Genomic DNA, 22423 nt, shown 5'->3' with positions numbered 1-22423 from the left:
GGCATCCCCATGACCATGGGATCAAGATTTCAGATGCTTGGAAACCGACTCATATTTATGACGGTTGGAACATCCCAGGGGTCCTACGATTACTTTTTGCGACCACCCCACAAGCAAAAGTAACAGGAAAGTCAAATTCACTTAACAACCATGTTACTAACTTAGCAACTGCTGTGATTCACTTAACAACTGTGGTAAGAAAGGCTGCAAAATAGAGCAAAACTCACTTAGCAACAGAAATTTTGGGGTCTTACTTACTTACTTACTTACTTACTTACTTACTTACTTACTTACTTATTAATATTTATTAATTGGACTTTTATGCCACCCCTCTAAGTTGTACCTTAGATCAGTGTTTCCCAACCTTGGCCACTTGAAGATATCTGGACTTCAACTCCCAGAATTCCCCAGCCAGCAAAGATGTTCTTGACCTACCATGATTAGATCATTCTGATTTATTTTACATGGATCAATCAGGTGCTGCATGTGAGGACTAGGGGTGACAGGACAGCAGCCTTCCAGTATCTCAGGGGTTGCCACAAAGAAGAGGGAGTCCACCTATTCTCCAAAGCACCTGAGGATAGAACAAGAAGCAATGGGTGGAAACTAAACAAGGAGAGAAGCAACTTAGAACTAAAGAGAAAATTCTTGACAGTCAGAACAGTTGATCAGTGGAACAGAAGTTTCCTCCAGAAGTGGTGAATGCTCCAACACTGGAAGTTTTTAAGCAGATGTTGGGTAACCAGCTGTCTGAAGTAGTGTAGTTTCCTGCCTTAGCAGAGGGTTGGACTAGAAGACCTCCAAGGTCCCTTCCAACCCTGTTACTATTATTTTATTAAATAAGATCATCTAAAAGAGAGGGGCGGCATATCAATCCAGTTCAATAAACAAATAAATAAAAAGATGGGACTATTTTTCAGTGCTCCCTAAAGAGAGAGGGCTTGTCCTATTGTGGCCATCGTGTTTCCTAATGGTTGTTCCTGATTTTTCTATTGATTCACAGGGCTGTTCCCTCCTCCTCTTGCTCCTCCACCCGCGCTCTTGATTCCAACTCTGGATGGGTAAGTGAGAAGGAGAGAGAGGGTGGCACCCTTCCCACTGCTGGTTCAGGCCGTTTGCCCCACTTGTGAATCTGGGTGCAGGTGGTTCTTCCCTTACAGCCGTTCATCCAGAGGCCGTTCAAAGTTAACAATGGCACGGGGGGGGAAAAGGGATCTATGACCAGTGTTCCCTCCAATTTTTTCCCGGTGTGAGCAGAAAACTATAGTGTCTGAGAGGCACATTTCCATGCCTGGGCATGGATCGGTTAGAAACAAAAGGGGGTCATGTGACCTCAGGACACACAGCAATGGTCATAAAAATGAAATGACAGCAAAGTTTTGACCCTCCGATCATCGGGCTGCTGCAAAGGTCATAAGTGTGAAAAAAGGGCATAAGTTACTTTTTTCAGGGCCTTTGCGACTTTGAATGGTCAGTAAATGAACCAATGAGGCCAACGTTTCTATCTCCTGAGTAAGACGGTTATTAAGTGAGTTCTGCCTCACTTTACCACCTTTGTTGCCACAGTCGCTAAGTGAATCCCTGCAGCTGCTTGAACATCCCAAAAGATGTTCACATAAGTTATGACCACTTTCCACACAGCCATCATTGCACCCCCTCCGGGCCACATGGCCAAGATTCAGATGCTGGGAAACAGACTCGTATTTCTGACCGTCGCAGTGTCCTGGGCTCAAGTGACCCCCTTTTGTGACCTTCAGACAAGCAAAGTCAGTGGGGGATCCAGGTGCACTTAACATCCGTGGTGTCCACTTATCAATTGCGGTGATTGACTTAGCAAGCGTGGCAAGAAATGTCGTAAAATGGGACAAAACTCAACAAAGTAAAGGTTGGGCTCAATTGTGGTTGTAAGTCGAGGACAACCTGCATTACGAAAACATTTGCAACTACAGTAGTACCTCTAGATACGAGTTTAATTCGTTCCAGAACGGAGCTCGTATGTCGATCAACTCATATCTGGAACAAATGGCTTTAGACTTTGCTTTTCGCGCCCAGATAACCAGAAGCAAGGATTCTTGCGCCACCTAGTGGAAGCTCGGCTCGTATCCCGAATTTGAGCTCAGGTGTCGAACAGAAATTTCGCTCCCGTCGTGGCTCGTAAGTTGGAATACTCGCATGTGGAGCAGCTCATATCTAGAGGTACTACTGTATAACCATTTACTGGATAAAACTGCACTGCAGGGCAAAACTTTTTCAGCTAAACATGCAGAATTCTCCATGACTCCTGAGGAATTGAAATGGGGCAATTTTTATCAAACACTTTATGACAGGGATGACAAACCTCTGGCATGCCTGCCACAAGTGGCACGCGGAGGCATATCTGTCGGCACATGAGCCGTTGCCCTGGCTTAGCTCAGCACGCCAGCTGATTTTCGGCCCATGCAGAGGCTCTGGGAGGGTGTTTTCAGCTTCCAGAGGGCCTCCAGGCGGGCGAGGGAGGGCGTTTTCACTCTCCCCGGGATCTAAGGAAGCCTCTGGAGCCTGGGAAGGGTGAAAAAATGGGCCCACTGGAAGTCAGGAAATGGACCATTTTGGGCCTCCAGAGGGCCTCGGGGGGGCAGGGTATACTGTTTTTGTCCGCTCCAGACATTGAACTATGGGTGTGGACACTCGCACGAGTGCGATAGCCCGTGTGCATGTGCTTTTGGCACCTGAGGGGGAAAAGGTTCACCATCACTGCTTTATGACATTAAAATGATCATAAAACAGTTCCTGGCATTACAGTGTTCCCTCAATGTTCGCGGCGGATGCGTTCCGAGACCGCCTGCGAAAGTCGAATTTCCGCGAAGTAGAGATGCGGAAGTAAATACACTATTTTTGGCTATGAACAGTATCACAAGCCTTCCCTTAACACTTTAAACCCCTAAACTGCAATTTCTCATTCCCTTAGCAACCATTTAGATTATTACTCACCATGTTTATTTATTAAAGTTTATTAAAAAAAATATTTATGAAAGGCGGACGAAAGTTTGGCAATGACATATGACGTCATCGGGCGGGGGGAAACGTGGTATAGTTTGAAAAACCCGCGAAGTATTTTTTAATTAATATTTTTGAAAAACCGTGGTATAGACTTTTTACGAAGTTCGAACCCGTGAAAATCGAGGGAACACTGTAATGCCAAAGGCCATAAAAGATTTCCCCTGTTCTGCTGCCTGTGTTTGACTCTGCTGTACAGTCTGACCTGTAGGCCATTTTCAAAGGCTGAGTCAACCTTGAGCGGGCCGGAATCAAACTGCTGGCAGCAGTCAGTCAGCAGAAGTAGCCTAACAGTCCTGCATTCTGACTAATTGACTGCCCCACTGTGGCTCCTATAAGGAGGGAGTGTGTTGTTTACAGAGTTAATCCAGTGAGGAAGTGGGATTATAATTTCCCTTCAGGGTCCTCTTTTTCAGCCTGGATTAATTAGCGGTTGCTGACTCTCCTTGTGTGTTCTCTCCCTCTCTCCTCAAAGCCAGCCTGCCAGCTACAGCAACCGGCAGCCGCCTCCCTTCGGCTACAACTCCACAGGTGAGCCCCTCCGAGCCTTTGCAGCAGGTAGGCGGAGGGGATTGTTGTATTGCACAACCCACGCTGAGTCACAAGGACCGGCCCAGTCAGCTCTTGCCGGTCAGCTCTGGATTCTTCTGTGATGGTCCTGCCTTGGCTGACCTCGGAAGCCATTTCCTCCAAAGGGGAACGTCTCCCAGTGCTGCAGAATTCTGGCCTTTTGGTCCTCTCTCTTTCTTCCCCCAGAGCATCACTTTGACACCGTTGTTAAACTGGAGTTTTGTAATGATATTTTCTATGTGTGCAATGATCCCTTCCTTTTCACATGTCAATGAATTCATTTGCAAGGATTTTTGCCTTTTTATTCATTCATTCATTCATTCATTCATTCATTCATTCATTCATTCATTCTATTTTTATGCCGCCCTTCTCCTTAGACTCAGGGCGGTTTACAGCATGTTAGCCATAGCACTTTTTAACAGAGTCAGCCTATTGCCCCCACAATCCGGGTCCTCATTTTACCCACCTCGGAAGGATGGAAGGCTGAGTCAACCTTGAGCCGGTGATGAGATTTGAACTGCTGACCTTCAGATCTACAGTCAGCTTCAGTGGCCTGCAGTACAGCACTCTACCTGCTGCGCCACCCCATCTCACTCTGAATTGTGTTCCGATGGATCATTTATTATTTATTTATTATTTAGATTTGTATGCCGCCCCTCTCCGAAGACTCGGGGCGGCTCACAACAAGATAGAACAAATCATAAATAATCCAAATAACTTTAAAATATTTAAAGATTTAAAAGAACCCCATATACTAACAGACACACACACAAGCATACCATGTATAAATTGAACATGCCCGGGGGAGGTGTTTCAATTCCCCCGTGCCTGACGGCAAAGGTGGGTTTTAAGGAGTTTACAGAAGGCAGGAAGAGTAGGGGCAGTTCTAATCTCTGGGGGGAGTTGGTTCCAGAGAGCCGGTGCCGCCACAGAGAAGGCTCTTCTCCTGGGGCCCACCAACCGACATTGTTTAGTTCAGAGGTCCCCAACCTTTTTTGCACCAGGGACCGGCTTTAAGCTAGACCAATTTTCCACGGCCCGGGGGGGGGGAGCGTTGGTCATATGGGGGTGGGGTTATGGAGGGGTGGAGCTTAGTGACGCAGCCCTCCACTCTTCTCCACAAGGCGGGGAGAATCAGGAGGCTCCTTTGGCAGCTGGGGGCTGCCTGGCTTTGTGATTTTGGCTGGGGGGGGAGTTAGGAAGGTCCTACTTCTCCACCCCCCAGCCAAAAATTCAAAGCCTATCTGCTGGATACGGGCGATGAGTGGGACAGAGCGGCGCGGAAGCCTCTTGCAGCAGCTGCTACAGCCACCGGCTTCCGCGCCGCTCGTCACACCCATCGCCCGTATCCAGCAGAAGCTGCTGCCTGAGTGCTCTTGGCCGGCGGGATTCAAAGTGCTGGGGTGGGGGGGAGTCCCGACAGCCCCCCCACCCCAGTGCTTCGCCTCCCGCTGGGACACCCCCCACCCCAGCACTTTGAATCCCACCGGCCAAGAGCACTCGGGCAGCAGCTTCTGCTGGATACAGGCAATGGGTGGGACGAGCGGCGCGGAAGCCTCTTGCAGCAGCTGCCACAGCCACCGGCTTCGGCGCCGTTCGTCCCGCTCATTGTCCGTGTCTGGCAGAAGCTGCTGCCCGAGTGCTCTTGGCCGGCGGGATTCAAAGTGCTGGGGTGGGGGGTGTCCCAGCGGGAGGCGAAGCACTGGGGTGGGGGGGCTGTCAGGACACCCCCCACCCCAGCACTTTGAATCCCGCCAGCCAAGAGCACTCGGGCAGCAGCTTCTGCCAGACACGGGGAATGAGCGGGACGAGCGGCGCCGAAGCCGGTGGCTGTGGCAGCTGCTGCAAGAGGCTTCCGCGCCGCTCTGTCCCACTCATCGCCCGTATCCAGCAGATAGGCTTTGAGTTTTTGGCTGGGGGGGACTTAGGAAGGTCCTACTTCTCCCCCCCCCCCAGCCAAAAACTCAAAGCCTATCTGCTGGATACGGGCGATGAGTGGGACAGAGCGGTGCGGAAGCCTCTTGCAGCAGCTGCCACAGCCACCGGCTTCCGCGCCGCTCGTCCCACTCATCGCCCGTATCCAGCAGATAGGCTTTGAGTTTTTGGCTGGGGGGGGGGAGAAGTAGGACCTTCCTAACTCCCCCCCCAGCCAAAATCACAAAGCTAGGCAGCCCCCAGCCGCCAAAGGAGCCTCCTGATTCTCCCCGCCCTGCCCGACGCCCCACCCTGTCCTGTATAATGTCCTCTGCCGGGAGGGCAGCGCCGCCGCGGACCGGCTGGAAAACCCCAACGGCCCGGCCCCGGTCCGCGGACCGGCGGTTGGGGACCTCTGGTTTAGTTGACGGGACCCGGAGAAGGCCCACTCTGTGGGACCTAATCGGTCGCTGGGATTCGTGCGGCAGGAGGCGGTCTCGGAGATATTCTGGTCCAGTGCCATGAAGGGCTTTAAAGGTAATAACCAACACTTTGAATTGTGACCGGAAATTGATCGGCAGCCAATGCAGACTGCGGAGTGATGGTGAAACATCTGCACGATCTGAAGTTTCCGAACACTTTTCAAAGGTAGCCCCATGTAGAGAGCATTACAGTAGTCGAACCTCGAGGTGATCATCACTTACTTTTCACTGTGCCCCTGTCTTATTATTAGGCAACCTTCCCTGGGAAGGTATAGAAGTACAGACACCTCTTCATTCAGGATGAAACCACTTTCTTTTCCGGCAGAAAAAGACAATTACAAAACAATTGCAAGTTATACATAGCTCTGTGCATTTCTATATGATTAATTTTCTTGAATCGAAGACTTGCCTGAGTAGGAAAAGTTGCCACAATGATTCCATACCCTGTCAAATAATGCCTTCTATGACCCTTTAATGATACGGATTTATACATATAGATAACCATATTGTCTTCTGTAAGTCTGATTTTCCAAAGAGGTTTCTTACCATCATGCTTAGATCTTCTTGAACTTATTGGGGATCAGTGATATGGTGACCACCTTGACATTAGGAAGTATTTATTACAGTGTCCAGTGAGCTCCGTATAATATAGCTGAACTCTTGTCAAGGAGAGAATGACAGAGAAAGTTCTTAACATTTTCCCGAGAGGGATCTATCATTAAACAGGGTTTGTGGCAAAAGGAGACACGGAGACATAAGATATTTTACCCTCAAGTGACACTTGCAATTGTCAAAGCTTCTCTTTAAAGCCAAGTGGAAGCGAATAAATGCTTTGTCAAGCACTAAAGTAGTAAAATGTTCTGCAGGACTTTTTACATCAAGTAGTGGCGCGTCTATAGGAGTGTAATATTTCTCCCTCTTTGGCATAAATAAGACATTACTCAATGTACAGTGATACCTCGTCTTACAAACCCCTTGTCATACAAACTTTGCGAGATACAAACCCGGAGTTTAAGATTTTTTTGCCTCTTCCTCCAAACTATTTTCACCCAAGCCGCCACCACTGGGATGCCCCGCCTCCAGACTTCTATTGCCAGCAAAGCGCCCATTTTTGCGCTGCTGGGATTCCCCTGAAGCTCCCCTCCATGGGAAACACCACCTGCAGACCTCTGTGTTTTTGCGATGCTGCAGGGGAATCCCAGCAGCGCAAAAACGGGCACTTCGCTGGCAACGGAAGTGTGGAGGTGGGGTTTCCCATGGAGGGGAGCCTCGGGAATCCCAGCAGCGCAAAAACGGGCACTTCGCTGGCAACGGAAGTGTGGAGGTGGGGTTTCCCATGGAGGGGAGCCTCAGGGGAATCACAGCAGTGCAAAAACGGGCGCTTCCGCTGGCAAAAGGGGTGAGTTTTGGGCTTGAACGCATTAATCGCTTTTCCATTGATTCCTATGGGAAACATTGTTTCATCTTACAAACCTTTCACTTTACAAACCTTGTCCCGGAACCAATTAATTAAGTTTGTAAGACGAGATATCACTGCATTTGCAACAGTCTGGGAGAGAAGGACTTGAAGACATCAAAGGATTGAAGTCTCCTGAAAAGAGATTGAAGGACCTGGTCATGTTAATAGGAAAAAAATAAAAGAGTACCATGTTTCCTCGAAAATAAGACCCTGCCTTATACTTTTTTGAGCCCTGAAATAAGAGATTGCCATGCAATCAAAAGCCTGATTCGGCTTATTATCAGGGGAGGTCTTATTTTGGGGGAAATGGGGTATATAGCCATCTTTTCCATTAAGCTAGTTAAAGTCTCAGAATAATAGGTAAAGATTCCCACACACATGCTTGCTAGTCGTTTCTGGCTCTAGAATAATAGTTACAGAAACGCAAGTTCCAGTTATAAATTCTAAGAAGGTCCAATCTTGCTTGAGTAGATGCTTGAATTTAAACTTCTGCCTGACTAGGAAAGCCCCGTCTGCTTCCAACTCCCAGTTTGTTTAATGAGAGATGAAAGCAAGAGGTGTCTGGATAAGCAAGCTTCTTCTTCTTTTGTTTTGGTGATTGAGGTTTAAAAGGAACTCAGTCTTCCTGCTTCTTGTGCCGGGATTCCAAACTTGGCAACTGTAAGACTTGTGGACTTCAACTCCCAGAATTCCTCAGCCAGCCATGCTTGTGTCTGAACCGGGCAGGAAGATTCTTCCCCATTGATGCTTTATGGAAGACATTTCAAAATAACACAGTTGGAAGGGACCTTGGAGGTCTTCTAGTCCACCCCCTTCTTCATGGTTATGGTGGATGCTGCCTTTCTGTTATGCTTGGTGTGAAGCAGGTAGCAACAAGTGAGATGAGTCTCAGAGCATTATGGGCTTAAGAGTGCAAGTTGATTAGAAAGCATTTATAGCTACCTACCCTCTACATCTGTTTCCCAACCTTGGCAACTTGAAGATATCTGGATTTCAACTCCCAGAATTCCCCAGCCAGCATTCGCTGGCTGGGGAATTCTGGGAATTGAAGTCCAGATATCTTCAAGTTGCCAAGGTTGGGAAACACTGCCCTACATGACAATCCTGGGCAGCTCACACCATTCCATTAAATCAGAATAAATATAACCCGCAAAATCCCCCAATACCATCATTCTATGTACCAGAAATCTTCAGACTTTGCCACCTTAAAACTTGCGGGCTTCAACTCCCAGAATTCTGGGATTCACTGCAGTACTATACCTTTAATTTGATGGATTCATTTCCATCCTAGCCCGATGCCTGTGCAGAGAACCAGGTATTCATGTCCCTGCTGAAGGGTAATAAAGAGTTTGTTGCTGTAAGAGCTCAGTCATAGTTGCCTGGCTTTATAATTCATGTCTCTAAGCAAACTATGTGAAGAGGTTCAGAAGAAGCCCTCACCCACACAGCAGCAAAATTCCTCTTTGCACCCTGAAGCTTATTTTCATGAGCCTTGGATTCAAATCCCCAGAGGCTGTGTACCAAGAGATGTGTTGAGTAGAACTATGGGTAGGCTTTGACTTAGAACCATTCATTCAGTTATAACGGCATTGGGGGAAAAAAGAATGATGAGCATTTTTCTTTTCTTTCTTTTAAAAAAAAATATTTTTATTAAATTTCATAGGCAAACATGACATACATAGCATGCAACGCTTAGTGGAGCTACAGTCGCTCTGCTCAGAGTAGAAGTCATCTTTATACTTAAGCATTAAAAAAAATGAAAAGAAAAAATCTTGTCGTTCTTTAACACCGTCTATAAAATATTTAAAAATATCAATTCTAAAGTGGTAAATAGAAACACATCTAAAATATTTAGCAACATATGTAAAAAATTTAAAATTCTAACTTAAATTGAGCTAAAATAAAAGAAAAAAAGGGGGGGGGAGACAAAAGAATAAGGGTAGAAGAAAAAAGGAGTTCACATTTATATTGTGAATAATCATCATCTACTACAATATAACTACTAAATGCTGATATATTTAAAGTAAAATAACAATAAAATTATCTCTTTTTCTTTGTATCCCACCAAATATATACTTTTGCCAAACATCATAGAATTCTGATTCTTCTTGGTTATTTTTATTTTTCACACCTATGACCGTTTCATCATCCCAATGGTCACGTGATCAAAATGTGGATGTTTGGTGACTAGAATAGAATAGGAATTAGAACAGAATGGAAAGGAATAGGAATGGAATAGAATAGAATAAGAATAATGCCATAGTTGTTAAGGGAATCACTGCAGTTGTGAAATTAGTAACATGGTTGTTAAGAGAATCTTCGCTTGTCAGATGGTTGCAAAACGTGATCACATGAACCCGGGACACTGCAAATGTAAGTAGGTTGCCATACATCCCAATTTTGATCACGTGACCCTGGGGATGCGACCATGGTTCTGTGAAAAACAATCATAGATCTGTAACTTTGAACAGTCACTAAATGAATTATTGTAAGTTGCGGAGTACCTGTATAGTCTGTGGATCAAGAGGCCATCTTGATCCTCTTCCTGCTCTGATGCCCCTTTGCTCTCGCGGGGTGGGGGTGGGCAGCCCCTCTCTCCTGGGACTCCAGATCACATCCCGCCACATCAGAACCAGAACGGGAGGTTATTCGGTGTTCAAGCTGATTTCTGATTTAGATTGGCCATTCGTGGGGTCAACATCTTAATTTTCTGGTGAAGGAAAGCAATCTCTGGTTCCTGTTATGATTGAATTGCTTATTTGTACCCATCATTAAATGTCGTACCTCCTGATTCTTGACAAACTTTTATTTTATGTAACTGGAGAGCATACGCACCAAAGACAAATTCTATTCTATATAGTGCAGGATGAAAACTGGAAGGGGGATATTTGTCGGGAATCAGGTCACCATTGCTCCTATTCATTCATTCATTCATTCATTCATTCATTCATTCATCCATTTATTTATTCGATTTTTATGTCGCCCTTCTTAGACTCAGGGCAGCTTACAACATGTTAGCAATAGCACTTTTTTAACAGAGCTAAGCTATTGCCCCACAATCCGGGTCCTCATTTTACCCACCTCGGAAGGATGGAAGGCTGAGTCAACCTTGAGCCGGTGATGAGATTTGAACCACTGACCTTCAGATCTACAAGTCAGCTTCAGTGGCCTGCAGTACAGCACTCTACCTGCTGCGCCACCCCGGCTTCATATGTTCATCAGCTTCCCATGGATCAAATCCATCTTCCTCTCCTCCCTATTTTGTGGAAAGATGCTTTCAAAAATAAGGGGCAGGATTGGGCCTTCTCTGTATCGGTGTGTGTGTGTGTCTCCAAACTTGGCAACTTTAAGACTTGTGGACTTCAACTCCCAGAATTCCCCAGCCAGTCAATCCTAGACACACTATGAACAGAACCGCTTTCCTGATTGAGTTTGAGCTGAACATATTTGCAGCGTGTTAGTGCTTTGCTGGCTGGGGAATTCTGGGAGTTGAAGTCCACCAGGGTTAAAGTTGCCAAGGTTGGAGGCGCTCACTCTAGTGCCCTGATGACATTTCTCTTTCCTAGCAACCCTGATGTTATTTCTGCTTTTCTAGCTCCATATTGCAGGCTATGATGTATGAGTGTCCGAACCAGCTGATGATGCAAAGCTCTGCTGTTTCTCTCTAGATTCAGGCTTCATCACCTACCCGCCCATTTCGACATCCCACACTCCCTGGGTGACCACAGTGGACAAAGCCTCCAGTGCTCCAGACAGCGGCCACTGGGAGTATGCAGGCTCCAGGAGAGAGAGGGACAGAGAGCGGGACCGGACACCCACCACGAGCGAATACAGCAAGTGAGTGTAGCTTCTGCCACAGTATTAATCACGGTCCAGCTACAAGTGTGAAACTGAAGGTGGAATCACAACGTCATCAGTACAATAATATACAAGTAGTCCTTGACTTTTGACCGCTATTGAGCCCAAAATGTACATTGTTAAGCAAGACAGTTGGTAATGTTCTGACCCAGCTTTAGCACAAACAAGAAACATACTACTTGTCCTGAAAAGCCCCTTTGTTTATCTCCTGTGAATTCATGGCATTCATACACCAAAAATAATAACAATAATTTATAATTAATAATAATTTATTAGATTTGTATGCCGCCCCTCTCCGAAGACTCGGGGCGGCTCACAGTAATAATAACAATACAATATAATACAAATCTAATATTAAAAAGAACAAGTTAAAACCCATTATTACTAAAAACAATCAATGCTACACAATCACACCACACTCAAATGCTACAAGTCAGAAGGGGTGGGGAATCAGTCCCCCCATGCCTGGCGACATAAATGAGTCTTCAACGTCTTGCAGAAGGCGAGGAGGGTGGGGGCAGTTCGAATCTCCGAGGGGAGTTGATTCCAGAGGGTCGCCACAGAGAAGGGCAGACTAGATGGACCAGGGGGTCTTTTTCTGCAGTCAGTCTTCTATGTTTCTATGCTTTCATGTTACAAGGCCCAGGGTGAACTAATGTAGAAAGCTGGGAAGTTAGATCTTCACAGCTGCTAAGAGAGGAAAGCTCAGTATAATTGCACGTACGTAACTCAGCTTTTCTTGGCAGCAAAGTTATTTCAACACTTTAGTCTTAAATCCACAAAAGATCACAAATGGAAATTCTAAGAACCAACCACAGCGACAAGAAATGAATAACCAGGTTGAGACTACCTGTGGCCATAATGATAGGCATTCAGTTTGTTTTCAGCTTTTAAAAGAATTTATTTGGGTTTAAAAGTAGAAATGGAAGAGGAATTGCTCACACATCACCTTCCTTAGACCTCCCAGGTGGTTTGCTGGGATTAGCATTTTTAAAGTGGGGGTGCCTCTTGTCTGATTCCCAAATTCAGAGTGTGAAATTCCTGTCTTCCCCCAGCCAGTCCCTGCGCTGTATAGGCATTGCTCTGCTCCTCTATAAAATTAAGATGTTGACCCCACGCATGGCCATCCTAAATCAGAAATCAGCTAGAATGCTGAATAACTTTGCCACTCCTGTTCTGACATGGTGGAATGTAATCTGGTGTCCCAGGAGGAAGGGCTGCTCCCCACACCCACTGCCAGGCAAAGAGCCATCAAGTTGGCCTCTTGATTCATGGGGTATATTCATATTTATGCAGAGGGTTGCTTTAGTCTGGCAAGATTTTGTCTGTAGGCAAAAACCCCTAAGTAAAGTCTTACAAAGAGAAGGACCAGGGATGACATGATCGCAGTCTTCCAATATTTCAGGGGCCACCACAAAGAAGAGGAAGGGCTCAAGCTGCTCTCCAAAGCACCTGAGTGCAGGACAGGAAACAATGGATGGAAACCCATCAAGAAGAGAAGGAACCTAGAACTCGGGAGAAACTTCATGACAGTGAGAACGATTAATCGGTGGAACTGCTTGTCTCCAGAAGTTGTGGTTGCTCCATCACTGGAAGTTTTTAAGAAGAGATTGGACAGTCATTTATCTGAAATGGCATGGGGCAGTTGACTTCAAACTTGGCAAGTTTAAGACTTGTGGACTTCAACTGCCTGAAGTCCACAAGTCTTAAAATCTTAAAAGTTGCCAAGTTTGAAGACCTCTGGTCTACGTCTCCTGCTTGAGGAGGTGTTGAAGACCTCCAAGGTCCTTCCCAACTCTGTTGTTCTGTTACTCAAAAGTAGCCCATGGGTTGTTCTTAGTTGGCACCCATTCTTTGTCCTTCTCTCCTAGTGACGATGAGAGGTACCGCTATTATAGCCGGGAACGCAGTTACGACTTTGAGCGTGACTACCGCAGGAGTAGAGACCGCAGTCGCGAGCGAGAAGACCGTCACCGGGAAAGGAGGCACAGAGACAAAGAAGAGAGCAGCAAACACAAGTCCTCACGGCGGTAAGTCTTTGCCGGCTCCCCCTCTGCTGACTTCAGGCCAAATGCTTTTAAATTGAGTGATGTTACTGGTAGCCTTCGACTCACGACCACAACTGAGGCCAAAATTTCTGTTGTTAAGTGAGACATTTGTTAAGTGGCCCATTTCATGACTTTGCTTGCCACGGTTGTTAAGTGAATATTTGCAAAAATTCAGGTTCGGTATACTGAACCGCGCAAAGTTCGGTACAAATCCGAACTTTGCGGGTTCGGTTCACCCAACACTACCCAGGAGCTCTCTGCAGGATTCCCAGACCCCCTGCACATTTCTCTGAAAAACAGCCCCATTTTTAGCAAAAATAGTGTGCAGGGGCCCCGGGCAGGGCTTCATGAGGCCAAAAATGGCCGTATTCTGTGTATAACACGCAGCAACATTTCCACTCTCTTTTGGTGGGGTGGAAGGCATAGTTCCCTCTAAGCTGAGCAGTGAGCAATCGCTCACTAAAAAATCATCAACTCAGAGTTTTCCAAACCTGCCCAGAAGCCGAGAGGGAAAGAGTGAGAGGGAAGGAGAGAGAGAGGAAGAGAGGAAGAGAGAGAAACAGATAGAAAAAAGAGAGGAAGGAAAAGAGAAAGAAAAAGAATGGGAGTAAGGAAGAGAAAGAAAATCAAAATCTAGTTTGAAACTAGCTCAACTATTTAAGTGGCATTTTGATATTGATAGAGTTGCCCTATTATGAGCTCACTGTTATAGACACACAGTATGTATGTATGTATGTATGTATGTATGTATGTATGTATGTATGTATGTATTTATTTATTTATTTATTATTTGTGTGCTGCCCAGTCCCGAAGGGACTGCCGCTCAGACACTATACTTTTCCGCCCCCCCCCAAAAAAAAATTAGAGGGAACACTGGTGGAAGGTGCGTCATATTCTCCGAAAAATATGGTTAAGTAACGGCATCTATGTAACATGTCCATTTACTAGCCCACTGCCTTCTGTTCTTTTCATAGACTGTAACATTTTTCTTGCCTATCACAGTGTTGAGCTACTGATTTCTAATCAGGTGTGGAATCTCTTGAAGAAATGAATGTTCTCTTTTAGGTTAGGGCTCAAAAAGCCCAACATTAACAACCCTCCTGAATGAAGGCAAATATACGTGTCCCGGGATAATATTGTAGGATCCAATCGGGGTCGGTCAGCAGGACCAGAAATTTAGTCGCCGGGTCTTTCAAGGCTTGGGCTGGAGCTCCTTTCCACAGGGAATCTCTCGCGCTCCCACCCAAATGTGGTGAGAACCTTCAGGTGTGAGAGAATCTCCCTGAGGATGGGCTCCAGGACGAGTCCAAAAGCTCGGAAGGTCCCGGGGGCTGACCCAGATTGGATCCTTTATCAACAACTTCAAACCGTGCAAAATGCAGTCGCAAAAGTAGTCAGGGGCCTTCCCAGGCATGCCCATATCTCTCCAGCACTCCACTGGTTTCCGATTGGTTTGCGAACACAATTCAAAGTGTTGGTTATGACCTATAAAGCCCTACGTGGCATAAGACCAGAGTTTCTCCGAGACCACGTTCAGCCGCATGAATCCCAGCGGCCGGTCAGGTCCCACAGAGTTGGCCTTCTCCAGGTCTCATCAACTAAACAATGCCACTTGGTGGGGCCTAGGGAAAGAGCCTTCTCTGTGAACCTGGGCAAACGCCCCCCTCGCCACAGCTGAAAGGTGTTTCTCTAATGTGAGCTGTGGATCGAGGAGGACGCCCAAATTGCGGACCCTCTCTGAGGGGGTCAATAATTCCCCCCTCAGGGTGATGGACGGACAGATGGAATTGTCCTTGGGAGGCAAAACCCACAGCCATTCTGTCTTGTCAGGGTTGAGTTTGAGTCTGTTGACACCCATCCAGACCCCAACAGCCTCCAGGCACCGGCACATCACTTCCACTGCTTCGCTGACTGGACATGGGGTGGATATATACAGGTGGGTATCATCAGCATACTGATGATACCTCACCCCATGCCCTTGGATGATCTCATTAGCTAAATTAATTGGATTTAGATATTTGTACTGTATATTGTGGGGGGTTTTGGTATGTTGTAAGCCGGCCCGAGTCCTCGGAGAGGGGCGGCATAGATATCCAAAAAATAAATAAAGAAACAAACCCTGTTGCCTTTGTCCATTAGCGCTTACGCTGTGCTTCTCCCCCGGTCTCCCATCAGGAAGCAGCACGAGAGCGAGGAAGGGGAAAGCCACCGGCGACACAAGCACAAAAAGAACAAGCGCAACAAAGAGGAGAAGGAGGCGAGTGAGGATGCAGAAGGAAGCGAACTGGATGCCAAGGAGTAGCTGGAACCTGGACTCTGCCAACCAAGGGTGCCTCTCCAGCCAGCGTTTCCACTTGAGCTGACCTCCTTCCTGGGAGGATGCCCGAGGCGACAGAGGTGCCCAACCATGAACACAGACCACCGTGGGAAGCCAAACAGCCGGACTTTTGAGGAGGGGGCCTGGCCCAGCCCCTCTGGCCTTGAGCCGTTCTCTGCGCAGACCAACCCCACCGGGTCAGATCCTATGGCTTCTGATGGGAGTCCTCTTCAACTTTTGGAGACTATAGGACCATCCTGGGCCATTATCATGGTTTCCTTTTTAAAAAAATGTAGGACAGCAAACCACGGTGAACCGTTTTGGTACAAGAGGAATCGCGTGAGGTCGTCCTCCAAGCCAAGCAGTCTGCCTCCCTTGAGCTAGCCCCATTTCCCCTTTGCCCCTTAATGGTACCTTTGGACTTTGGACTCAAGGAAAGTTTGGTCAGCCACTGGAACAGTTCTGCCCCACAAAATGTCCAGTTTCCCTGAGAAGGCCATTCCCACCGAGGCCTCTGGAGTCTTCCCGGTCAGAGTCTCTCTTATGAGGTCCAGGCTGAGTGGGCTGGGTGGTCAGTTCCAAGAGGGCCACCTTTCCAACGTCAGCCTTAAGTCGTTTGACCCAAGCTACTTATCAAGAGGGGTTTTTTACCCAAACGAAGTTAAACATTGGCAATTTAAGCCTTGGAGTCACTTTTCACAACTCTTAAAACACTAAATGTAGACATAGGATTTGTGGCTTCCTTTGGGAAAGAATCCACAATGAGTCTCGTAAGGTCATCGCTCTTTTACGCACATCCGTCCTTGCATTACCTTCTCCCCCCCCCCCCCGAGGGATGTGTTTAAAAACACTCCCTAAAGATCATTTCGAATTTATACTTTTTTTGTATTGTAGCTCTGCGAGTGTGAGTGTTTATATGAAACTAACAACCTCGGACACGTGAGCCAGTATTCCCGCTGTATTTTGATTCGTATGCTATGATGGTGCAGTGAATGGGTCAATAACGGAACATGTGTAGGAAAGAACATCTGTTTTTTCGGGAGGGGGGGATGTGATTAGTTTCTGTGTGGTCATGATATCTGAAAGCAGCACTTAATACTAAATTTTACACTGCAAACTGAATTCATGGCAGCTTCCTTGCAGTTTTGTTTGTCATGTGGCGGTATCATGTTCCTACGTCTCTCAGATGATTCACACTAACAGGCTCTTCAGGACCCCCAAATATGACCCACGAGTTCACATTTCCCTTTCGAGACCAGTGTTTCTCAACCGAGGCAACTTGAAGATCAGTCAGAATACGGTAGAGCTGGAAGGGACCCTGGAGGTCTTCTAGTCCAACCCCCTGCTCAAGCAAGAGACTACATATTTTGAGACGAGGGGGCTGTCCAGTCTCTTCTTGAAAGCCTCCCACAACTTCGGACAGTGGACATTATCCATTGGTTAATTCTACCAGGTCTCTCCTTGATTACGGTAGTTTCCATCCGTTGCTGCTGCTGCTGCTGCTTCTTCTTCTCCTTCTTCTCCTTCTTCTTCTTCTTCTCCTCCCTTTTCTTCTTCTTCTCCTTCTCCCCCTTCTTCTTCTTCTTCTCCTCCTTCCTCTTCTTCTTCTATTATTATTATTATTATTATTATTATTATTATTATTTATTAGATTTGTATGCCGCCCCTCTCCATAGACTCGGGGCGCCTTCAGGTGCTTTGGAGGATAGGCTGAGCCCCTCTTCCTTGTGGCAGCCCCTCAAATAAAGCCTTCATGTGAGGGCCAGTTCTGGACATTGGTCCTCACATCCTCCAGTTATTGACATTGAGGAACAAATGCTCTGGATCAGGGGTCCCCAACCCCAAGGCTGTGGAAACTGAGACGTGCCAACAAGCAAAGCCCAATCCGTGGGACGCAGGCAGTGTCAGGCCCCCTCTGGTCCGTGGGGAAAAACTCCACAGAACGGGCCTCGGGCCCAAAATGTTCAGGGCATCTGCTCTAGAACGGGGGTCTCCAACCTTGGCAACTTTTAAGACTTGTCGACTTCCAGCTCCCAGAATTCCAGCTTTGCTGGCTGAGGAATTCTGGGAGTTGAGGTCCGCAAGTCTTAAAAGTTGCCAAGCTTGGAGAACCATGCCCTAGAACAGTGTTTTCCAACCTTGGCAACTTGAAGACATCTGGACTTCAATTCCCAGAATTCCCCAGCCAGCTTTGCTGGCTGGGGAATTCTGGGAGTTGAAGTCCAAATATCTCCAAGTTGCCAAGGTTGGAAAACACTGCCCTAGAATACTGTTTACGTGTGGACTTCAACTCCCAGAATTCTTTGCAATGGCCATGCCGGTTGGGGAATTCTAGGAGTTGAAATCTGCACATTTCTAAAGTCGCTGAGATTGAGAAACACTGGTCAACCAAAAGAGATCATAGACTCCATACAAGGTTAATTGTTTTTGAAAGAGCATTTTGGTGTTTTTTTTTTAAAAAAAAACCTAAGCCCTTCAACAAATTGATTGTCTCACTGACTTTGCAGCCTTCAAAGAGGACTATAAAGTGCATGGTTCTCAGTGTTTTTACCTTTATGGCTGATAAAAGCTGCCATAATGTTTTAATAGGAATGTTGTTGAGAGCCCCATCTATCTTTGTCCTTTCAAATGTTTTATAATATAAAACTCCCCATCTCATCCCTTTGAAACAGAAGGGCTGGCCTAACTCTGCCTTCTCCTTCCAAACTAAACAGCTTTTTAAACAAGCATTTAAGAGGGTAAACCAGGAAGCTTTGCATTCATGGAATAGTTCAGATGCCGAGCGCTGGGAAAGGATATGATCTTGCACGAGCTGAGTCTTCCCTGCATATTAGAAAGAAGAGAGGACCTGGGATCACAAGGGAAAACGAAAGAAGTCGGTGGAAGTTGATCTGGTCAGAACAGAAAACCCAAACGTCTTCCGTAACTTCAGAATAATAATTTATAAATGCATCATCAGAGCAGTGACAAACGTCTCTACAAGTTTCAACAAATTCTTTGGTGCAAAATAATACAGTAGCTACTAGATTTCCCCGCTGATTGTTGAAGGCACATTGAAATCAGACAATACAATGAAATGAAAACGCACATCCCCTTCATTTGAGAGAGAAGAAAAAAGGTTTGACATCCTTTTTACATCTATTGCAGGAGTCACACGTTACATGGAACTCAAACTCAAAAGTCAATATTCTTATCGGTCAATCAGGCAGACCGATATCCTTTGAAAGCCCATCTGAAGGCAGACGCTGACTTTGACAAATACATTTTTAAGTGTGAATCAACATCCTTAAACGGAGCACTAGTATCTACTTGTCAGATTCAAATGAGGCAACAGAGTCCAAGCATGAATCAGACTTAAACATAAATCATAAGTCCTTTTTTTTTGTTTATTTGCTATGTCGCACAACCTCTGTGGACACCAAGTCTCGTGATTTCATCAGCCTGACCTGCTTTTCCATTGAAACACTGAAAAGCCCCCCAGAGCCTCCCAGAAGCGAAGGTCCAGGGGAAGCAGGAGCCCCTTGCGAGTTGTTTCCTGAGACGTCCGTCTGTACCTCCCGCCCGTCTTCTGAGTCAGTGGGAAGAGCACACGGTACAGCAGGGTCTCCTACCTTGGCAGCTTTAAGGCTGGTGGAATTCAACTTCCAGAATTCCTCAGCTATCCATGCTGGCTGGAATTCTGGGAGTTGAAGTCCACAAGTGGTCAAGGTTGGAGAACCCCCATAGTAGAAGGTTGCCGTGTTCCAGCAACCTACAATTTCTGTGCAAATCAAGGTCTGAGAAATCCCTTTTAACTGGAGGTAGCAGGCCCTATTAATTTCCTAATTACAACAAACTAACAAATTCTCTAACTTATTCCACAACCGCACAATATTTGCAAAGGGGCTGGTGGAATCCCTTTGTAGATCATGAAACTTTGAAGAGCACGGACAACAGAAAGCAGGTTTTCGACCTGGTGAAATAAATGTAGTGTATCCTATGCTTAGAAAATAATTATCAAGGCTATTTAAGGCAAAAGAGATTACTTTTACAAAAAGAAAATTTCTATTTTCAAGTGTCAGCATATGCGTGCATGCACACATGTGCAAAAAAAATCAGCAGAGGCCTCCCTTCTCAGGCAGGGTTTTGCTACCTTTCCGTAGGGTGAGCTGCTTATTCCTTTGGGTTTTTTATTAAAAATTTGCTGTGCAACTGTTCACCGGCCAGGGACAAAAGAACGTTCTTGTTAAGCAATCTTGTTAAGACTGTTAAGCAATCACAAGGAGGCTCCATTAGTGAAGGGATGGGATGGAGCTAAAAAACAAACAGAGCAGGGATCGGATCAAGGGAAAACAACACAGGGAGGCGGCTGTGGATGGCTTTTTTTCCTAGCAGGTAAGGATGGTACGCTGAACACCTGTTTATCTCTCCCACCCACCCATCCCAGAGTAAAACCACAGATAAAAAAGGCAGCTGGAGGCCTGCACATTTATCTGCGCAGATGGAGAAGGCCCATGAGAGGAGAGCGGGGTAGATGACTTCATTTCCTCCTACGGTGTTTTCTTTGGCTGTCTGAATGAGCCGCTGTGATAAGAAGATAACTCAACCAGGAATTGTGGCCCTAATGAGAGTGTCGGGATGGGGATGAGTTGGAAGAGAATCTTCCTTCAGGACCCCGTGGGGAGGGACTGGGCAGCTGCCCCCCCCCCACTGTCTGCAGAGACACAGCAAGCCCCTCTTTAGGGGATATCAAATGGCCTTTCAGTAGCGAAACACTCCTCTGGAGCTCATGTCTATCCCCCCCCCCCCTGTGACATGGGAAATAAGTGACCGGAGAGAAAGCCGAGAAAGGGGCCTCCGTTGAGTAGGCACGTCCTTCCGTTGGGCTTCCAAACCTCCTTGAAAGCCGCTCCTGAAGTCAAACGAAGCCGAGAAGGTTGCATGACTCTTGTGGCACAATGGCTGAGCATTCCCAGATGATTCACCCATTGAAGTGATCAGTCGGTATCTTGAAGGCTGCTCCTTCGGTTCACTAAGAGCCCCCCCCTGTATTAAAGGCCATCAATCAGTTGAGTTTCAGCCTGCTGTCCTTCAGCCCTGGGCAGGTCCAAGAGGAGAGTTCGAGAGGAAGCAGGCTGTGGCTCAGAGGCTTCCCTGTTCAACAACAATAACAACAAAATAAGAGTATCACGAGCGACCTCCAGCTGCTCATCAGAAGAGAGATTTGAGCTTACCAAGCGGGTGGGTCTAAAGTCAAACTCAACAAGCTACGTTTGCCCTTTCGGTAGAAAACTTTGCGCCTTGGAGGGAGCCTGTCAGAGACCCGCTCGGCCATTGGTTGGTTGGTCCACTCCAATGAAAGGCTCCCCCCAAAGGCATTTCGAATCCAGGATCCTATTAGAGCCGGCACCTTAAACGTGGCTGCCGGGCCACGAGACCACCGTTAGAGTCACTTTATTCCGTTGTTCTTTCAACATGGGAATCAGCTGACCGTTGCTCATCCCAACAGCGGACACGCCATTGACGGCCACAATTTCATCTCCGCACCTGGAGAGGGAAAAAGGAAAAAACAGCCCCGTTACAACAACGTTCTCCACGCGTCCTTCCCTGGGACTCAAAACAGCGACTCAAACGGGCGTCATGTTAAATCCCCTGCAACACTTTTACACAAACACAAGCCACATTTCTTGTCCTTTTTTATTTCTTTCTACCATGCTTGTACTTCTTTTTCTTTCTCTAACCATTTGTTTTCGTTAGCTTCTAATCTTGCTTCATACAAAAATAAAAATCCATCTGACAAAAGAAACAATGACAAACATCCATCCCAAAAGATTTTCAAGCCAATTCATGCACTCACTCCCCTTTGCAAAGGAATTTACAGGGACACCTTAGTATTCAACTGCTTCATAGAAACATAGAAACATAGAAGTCTGACGGCAGAAAAAGACCTCCTGGTCCATCTAGTCTGCCCTTATACTATTTTCTGTATTTTATCTTAGGATGGATATGTGTTTATCCCAGGCATGTTTAAATTCAGTTACTGTGGATTTATCTACCACGTCTGCTGGAAGTTTGTTCCAAGGATCTACTACTCTTTCAGTAAAATAATATTTCCTCACGTTGCTTTTCATCTTTCCCCCAACTAGCTTCAGATTGTGTCCCCTTGTTCTTGTGTTCACTTTCCTATTAAAAACACTTCCCTCCTGAACCTTATTTAACCCTTTAATATATTTAAATGTTTCGATCATGTCCCCCCTTTTCCTTCTGTCCTCCAGACTATACAGATTGAGTTCATTAAGTCTTTCTTGATACGTTTTGTGCTTAAGACCTTCCACCATTCTTGTAGCCCGTTTTGGACCCGTTCAATTTTGTCAATATCTTTTTGTAGGTGAGGTCTCCAGAACTGAACACAGTATTCTAAATGTGGTCTCACCAGCATTCTATATAGCGGGATCATAATCTCCCTCTTCCTGCTTGTTATACCTCTAGCTATGCAGCCAAGCATCCTACTTGCTTTCCCTACCGCCTGACTGCACTGTTCACCCATTTTGAGACTGTCAGAAATCACTACCCCTAAATCCTTTTCTTTTGAAGTATTTGCTGACACAGAACTGCCAATACAATACTCAGATTGAGGATTCCTTTTCCCCAAGTGCATTATTTCACATTTGGAAACATTAAACTGCAGCTTCCATTGCTTTGACCATTTATCTAATAAAGCTAAATCATTTACCATATTACAGACGCCTCCAGGAATACC

The 22423-nt window shown here is 46.3% G+C and overlaps 2 protein-coding genes across 5 annotated transcripts in view; one reads left to right on the top strand and one right to left on the bottom strand.

Moving 5' to 3' along the window:
• The window catches only part of LOC139171433 (pre-mRNA 3'-end-processing factor FIP1-like), a 53826-nt gene extending 37020 nt beyond the window's left edge, over window positions 1–16806 (top strand). For 2 of the 4 annotated variants that reach the window (XM_070759665.1, XM_070759663.1), the window contains exons 11-15: window positions 1004–1061; window positions 3512–3567; window positions 11130–11298; window positions 13191–13349; window positions 15543–16806. In XM_070759665.1, coding sequence (XP_070615766.1) covers window positions 1004–1061; window positions 3512–3567; window positions 11130–11298; window positions 13191–13349; window positions 15543–15669 — 569 coding nt within the window. In that variant the 3' untranslated portion in view covers window positions 15670–16806. Of the gene's footprint in view, window positions 1–1003; window positions 1062–3511; window positions 3568–11129; window positions 11299–13190; window positions 13350–15506 lie in introns of all 4 variants that reach the window. The other 2 variants (XM_070759664.1, XM_070759662.1) reach the window with 1 other exon arrangement.
• Window positions 16807–18607: 1801 nt separating this feature from the next.
• LOC139171430 (ligand of Numb protein X 2-like) overlaps window positions 18608–22423 on the bottom strand; it is a 72983-nt gene continuing 69167 nt past the window's right edge. The window contains exon 10 of the mRNA XM_070759660.1: window positions 18608–21210. Coding sequence (XP_070615761.1) covers window positions 21075–21210 — 136 coding nt within the window. The 3' untranslated portion in view covers window positions 18608–21074. The remainder of the gene's footprint in view (window positions 21211–22423) is intronic.

This window comes from Erythrolamprus reginae, chromosome 8 (genome assembly GCF_031021105.1).
Source record: "Erythrolamprus reginae isolate rEryReg1 chromosome 8, rEryReg1.hap1, whole genome shotgun sequence".
In the NCBI taxonomy this organism is placed as follows: domain Eukaryota; kingdom Metazoa; phylum Chordata; class Lepidosauria; order Squamata; family Dipsadidae; genus Erythrolamprus; species Erythrolamprus reginae.
The sequence above is the reverse complement of the archived record's forward strand: the minus strand, read 5'-3'. Positions and strand labels throughout refer to the sequence as shown.